The 6,000-nt window shown below is 54.8% G+C and overlaps 1 protein-coding gene across 4 annotated transcripts in view; it reads left to right on the top strand.

Moving 5' to 3' along the window:
• The first annotated feature begins 570 nt into the window (after window positions 1–570).
• The window catches only part of TMEM229B (transmembrane protein 229B), a 44,320-nt gene continuing 38,890 nt past the window's right edge, over window positions 571–6,000 (top strand). For 2 of the 4 annotated variants that reach the window (XM_084969515.1, XM_084969512.1), the window contains exon 1: window positions 911–1,117. Coding sequence is in view for 1 of the 4 variants with exons in the window: in XM_084969521.1 (XP_084825647.1) it covers window positions 630–1,117 (488 nt within the window). In the remaining 3 variants the exon portion in view is untranslated. Of the gene's footprint in view, window positions 1,118–1,346; window positions 1,477–6,000 lie in introns of those variants that run through there. The other 2 variants (XM_084969521.1, XM_084969511.1) reach the window with 2 other exon arrangements.

Genomic DNA, 6,000 nt, shown 5'->3' with positions numbered 1-6,000 from the left:
ACCGCTGAGCCAATATGGGAACTCCCTGGGGAGCATTTTAAATTGTAAAGATGTCCTGTCCTCCTGGTTGCTGAGCTCAGTGCCCAGCCCAGGCTTTGCGTGGGGATAGGGGTTTCATTGCATCCCTACTCCCTGCCCAGCTTTTCTTCAGGACCTAGGACCCGCCTGAGGCCTGTCTCAAGTCAGGGCGCTCTGTCACTGATTTCCCACAATTTCACATACCAGAATCTCCAGACTTTCTAGATGACATCCATTATTTTCCACCTTCCAATAGAAAAATCTAGATTGACATCAGGAAGACCATCTTCTTTTTCAATCTTTGTGTTATAAGACAAAGGAGGTTCAGCCTTTGCCTTAGGCAGATTCCTTAACTTCCATAAGCCTCAGTTTTTCCATCTTAAAATTGGGGATAATTTGACGTTCCCGCCCTGGCAGCCCGGGTTAAGAACCCGACTGCCTCGGGCTTAGGTTGCTTCGGACCTGCCCGTTCATTCCCGGCCTAGGCAGTGGGTTAAAACGATCCAGCGTTTCCACAGCTGCCGCTCTGATTTCATTCCTGGCCTGAGAACTCCCATGTGCTGTGAGTGCGGTCATCAAAACTATAAAAAAGAAAAAGAAAGAAAGAAAAAATGAGGATAATAAAACCTATCCTGCAGGCCCGTTTCAACGAATGGATGGCACGGAACACGCTGCTGGGACATAGTGGGTCTGCAATACCTTGTAAATTGTGGCCCTCAGGTAGCTGGGAACCACAGGATACCCACAGTGGACGTGGTACAGGCGGACCGCACTACTCCTACAGGCTGGGAGGTAAGGGGTGCCAGCTAGTCCTCTCCTCCGGGCTCCTGCAGACACCTCAAACGCAGGCTGGGCGGCAGGGGCCGGGGAGGGCGGAAGAACTCTGCACTGCAGTCACCTGCGCTGCAGCCCAGATCGAGGCCGCGCTTTCAGGCGCCGGGGCGCTGCCGACTCCCGGAGGCGGGAGACGGTGGGGTCCGCGGGGCAGCGGACCCGGCGCGCAAGCGGGCCGGCGGGCGAGCAAGGAGTTAAGCGGGGCCAGAGGCAGAGCGCCTGTCAGACGCGAGCATGTGCAGTTTGCACCGCATCCGTACTATGGGTGAGTGCCGCCGCCGCCGCCGCTGCCGCCGCCGCCGCCGGCGCCTCTGTTCGGGCCGGGCAGCGGCGGCCGCAGCCCCCCGGCCCCAGCGCCCCCAGGGCGGGCGCAGACACACAATGCGGGACTAAGCGCTGTGCAGGAGGGCCAACGGTGTGGGGGAGGCACTGCCGGCAACGCGGCGCGGGGGGAGCCGGAGCGCCGGCGTGGGGGCGGGGAGCAGGCGGCGCAGGAGAGCGCCCGGAGTCCCGGCGCGGGAGGAGGAGCTGGAGCGAGAGGGGAGACAGCACTCCTGGCCGCACCTGCGCGGGGCAGGAGGCCGGCCCTGCCCAGCCCCTGCTCGCGGCCCCGGCCCCGCACCGGTAGGTGCCCCCGATGCCCGCCACGAGGCCTTTCCGCCGCAAGGAGAAGTGGCCGCGCGGGGCGGACAACGCCGAGTGCGGGGGGCGCGGGCGATGGTGCGGTGATGGGGAAGACCCTGCACCCCGGCGACCGGGCTGGGGGCGCTGCTGAATCCCGCTTTCTCTTTGCTTTCGGTTTCGAAGCGGTGCCCTGGCTCAAGAGCGAGCTGCAGATTAGGTGGTGCGCTCGGTCTTGGATTCCCTGCGGGGGATGGGCGCACAGGGGGGCGTGTTGGGGAAGGGGTGCACGTTGTCAACTTTCCCCGCCTGAAACAAAGGGGGCATCGGAGAGATGCCAGGGGACGGGGCCAGCCGGGGATCTCCGGCAGCGGAAGGTTGACACCCTCTTCTTCCTCTGAGCCGAGAGCATCCCTGAGGCCGCCTCGAGAGGGCGGAGGGGGCGTTAGTCTGGGTGGAAGCTGGAGAGGCTTGGGAGTGGGAGCCACCGACCCTCCTGAGTTTGGGGCTGAGGACTTTTCTGAAGGGGAGGGAACCGTGCCAAGATGAGACCTCTTTCCGGGGTGCATGGCAAAACTAGGTGATGGTGGACTACACACCTAGGCGTCCACCCCTCCCCGGGTCGGTGCCTTGGGGGCCCAGCCCAGCTCCTGGCTGCCAGCTCTGCATCTGCCCACCCTAATCTCCGGTCCTCTGTGGGAGATGCGGGGCTGGGATAGGGACCATTACAGCAAGGGGAGGGAGATATTGGCCTCTTTCCCGGGTGTCTTCCTTTCCCTCTTTCTAAGCCCAGTCAGAAACTGATCCCCTTTCCTTCCCTCACTGGACTATGTGTCCCTCTTTCTCCACAGTTTCCTTGAGGGTATGTTTGTTTGGTTGCCTGAGGTACAGAGCTTAGGGTGGCAGACTGTTCTGATGCCCTTTGAAGCCCTCCCAGGAAGGAAAGCCCAGGACGCCGGGGACCTGTGCCAGTGTAACCCTGGGGGCTCCACTCACCAATGCTCCTACATTCTCAGCACCCAGTAACAAATGAGCTGTTACTCTGGCCTCCAGTCTTGGGTCATCAGGAGGCCTGGCCTTTTCTCTTTGCTGTAACCAGGAAGAGGGGTCAAGGCGAGGGCTGAATGGCTTTCCCTGGTGGGGGATACAGTGTCTTTCTCTCTAGAAAACAAATGGGCCCGTTTCCAGGTTCCCGGTCCCCGACCTTGTGTCTCCAAGAACAAGGTGCCACCCGCTCTGAGCCAGCTTGCATGTGACCACCAGCTTCTTTCCTGTGGCAGGACTGCCCATTGCCTTTCTTCCTCTTAGAAAAGACAGCCCTTTGAGATTCAGGTTTTCCCCTGGTTGCAGGGCAGACCTACAGCTGCCCGTCTCTGGAGACCGAAAGCAAGGGGGCAGTGAGGGCTGGACTTCAGGGTGACTCTCCTCTCTGCTCCTGGGAATGAACTAATGATGGGAGTGGTTGGGCTGGTGGTGGGCCTGCCAGGACCCCTTGCCCTTGCCCTAGAGGCATAAAGGGATGGGCTGAGATGAGGCTTGGCCCTCCTCCCCAAGGCTTTGTATTTGGGGACAGAGATGAGTAGCTGGGGAGACAGTAGAGGCTGGACCAACTTATTTATCTGGTCCTTGGAGGGAAATGACAGGCTGATTTAGTGTTGACTTTGGCCACTTAAAGTTGGAGGGGGGGAAATTCCAGGACCAGTAAGGGATAGCAGGAAAAAATACACCCCTTGAACTTTAGCCCTCTATGACCCTTGAACTTGTGGCTGTCAGGTGCAGGTGCTAGACCAGAGAGCACCACCAACCCTACTTCTAAGACCCTTTCCTCTTTAAATGGGCCGGGTTATTATTGGCTCAGGTCGCCTTTGGGTTTATCCCCAGCTGAGGATAATGATAACAGGGGCCTGTCCGCCCCACCTCCGATGGTGAGAGAGGGGCTTTTCCATGTTCCTGCAATGTGCTGACCATAAAATGGGAAAATGATACTCCCTCTGACTTCCCCTTTCAAAGTGATGAGGCATGAATTTTTACATTTATGAAGTGACTTAAGGGCTTTGGGTTCTTGAATGAAAGATGTCAAAGGAGCTGGGAAGCCTTATACTGTGTTTATTTCACTGGGATCAGATTCACGTGTTGTAGAAAGGTGTTGTTTTGCGGGAAAGGGCTGCATTACAGCATGAGTGATCGGGAAAGCACAGTGTTGGTTTTAAAAGTGTAGTTTTTAGGCAGAAAGGCACTAGTGGGCAGCGCAGGGCGGCAAGTATGCTGTCTGCCTTTGCTCCCCAGACGCCTTAGAGCTCCTTCCCAATAGGATTTTCCCTGGTAGACAGTGTCACAGCCGGCATCTCAGGCGTGGTCACCCTCCAAGCTCTGAGAAGGATCTCTGATGATGAGGGGACGCTCTTATACGTTGAGTCCTGGGTAAGGGCAGGAAAGTGAAGCTGCTGGGCCTTATCAGCAGTCATATCAGATCTGGCTGTCCTTGAGAGAAGAGAAATCTAACCCTGGCACAGCCTGTTTTCAAATTTGTATCTCTTTACTTTCCTCTGCCCTCCTTACCACCCCTAATTTACAGACAAGGCAGTTGGGTTTTTTGTTGTTGTTGTTTTTTCCTTTTTCCGGGAACATTTCTTTTAAGGTGTGGATAATTTCTGACCTGGCAGACTCTCAGGTCCCTTTGCAGCAACACCTGCTGGGAGGGAGTGTCAGAAGGGATCCTGATGCTCTGAGCAGGAAGAAACTCAGCCTTGCTGGCACCCAGGTCTTCTGCTTACTCTGCCACCACCTCTGAGACATCAGAGGCTTTGTGTTTGAAAAGTACACTGCAAGCTGATTTCTGGGGAAGGGCTAAGAGGTGGCACTTTTTGGACTGTGGCTTCCATTGAGGGAAACTGAGTCACACTGAGCGTTAACACACTGGCTAAGGTGTGTGTGAATATCTGTGCTGGGAAAGTTTTCCTTTCCTGGGATTTCAGGGTTTAGAATCATATACCAGAGGAGACGCACTGGTTCCACTTTTTCCTTATGAGATACAGATGCACTGATAGAATTTAGCTACCCATATGTTTGCCATCAAATGTACATGTGCCTCAGACTTGGAGCTGTGGGGTGTGCGATACCGCTTCGATTCAAGGAAAAGACGGGCTTTCACCCCTGCAGCTCACCTCCATAGAGAGCACTGTGGCTGGATGAGGAATCTATCACATTCCCAGATAACAAGAGTCTGCTCCCTCCCCTTTGCTCACCTCCATCGTGCAGGTGAGGACTCCCATGCTCCTTCACTCAACGTCTGTCTTCAGCATCCATTTCCACATCAGTTCCCTTCTATACATATTTAGCGGGGTTGAGGTCACAGAGTGAGTGATATCGGCCCCCTGCTCCCTCAGAGGATGGTTGTGAAAGGTTCCTTTCCATTGATGTTGATGCTTCTTTTTTTTTTTTTAATTAATTAATTAATTAATTTTTTTGGTCTTTTTGCTATTTCTTTGGGCTGCTCCCTCGGCATATGGAGGTTCCCAGGCTAGGGGTCGAATCGGAGCTGTAGCCACTGGCCTACACCAGAGCCACAGCAACGTGGGATCCGAGCCGCGTCTGCAACCTACACCGCAGCTCACGGCAACGCCAGATCGTTCACCCACTGAGCAAGGGCAGGGACCGAACCCGCAACCTCATGGTTCCTAGTCATATTTGTTAACCACTGTGCCACGATGGGAAATTCTATGTTGATCCTTCTACCTTTAGGGTTGGTCATTACCCAGTCTGGCAATTTGAGGAGTAACTGAAGTCATTGCCACTTCTTGGTTCTGAACATCCAGCTCCCCGTTGTCCTTTGCTTCGCCGGCTCCCCGACAGGGAGTTTGAGATCCTTTCAGGGTTCCTGGTTCCCGGTGTGGCTGGTGTTGTAGAAGGGACAGCATCCTTGGAATTAGGGTAGACAGTCTATATGGGCAGGACCTGGGTCCTCAGATTGCTCATTTCTGCTGTTCCACCCACTAGAAGCATGGCAGTTAAAAAAAAAAAATTAGATTTGCATTGTCAAATCTTAACTTACTGTAGGGAGATCCAGGGTGTAATTGGAGAGGGCTTTTCCTGCCACCATTCCTTTCCACCTCAGAAGCCCCTGCATTCAGGACACACTGCATTAGCTATTTCTGACGGCTTTTGCAGTTGGACTTGAATGACGAAGGCCTCCTCTAGCTGGTTCATTCATTCATTGTTTCCTTTCGGTTTTTAAGAGGCACTCCTGTCACATGAGTTTCTGGAATAGCCCATTTCCATCAGAAAGGTCACTCACCCTGAGTTTTCCTAAGGCCTTGACACCAGCCCCGAGGAGCTAGGGATGCTGGCCAAGAAGGGTACTGAAGGGCCACAAAGAGAGGATTCTTTTCTGGAATTCTGAGGGGTGATTCATGCTTCAAGAGAAAACGTGAGGCTGCCTGGTTTCGTTGCTTTCACTGTCAGTGGAGGGACAGGTCCTGGTACAGAAAGAAGCCCACCTTGCAGAAAATACTGCAGTTCTTTAGAGCA

The sequence above is a fragment of the Sus scrofa genome, chromosome 7 (genome assembly GCF_054392235.1).
Source record: "Sus scrofa isolate SSC_HxYL_T2T_F1_AM1 chromosome 7, Sscrofa_HxYL_maternal_Yorkshire_Landrace_v2.0, whole genome shotgun sequence".
Taxonomy (NCBI): domain Eukaryota; kingdom Metazoa; phylum Chordata; class Mammalia; order Artiodactyla; family Suidae; genus Sus; species Sus scrofa.
This window is presented reverse-complemented; position numbering and strand designations above follow the sequence as displayed.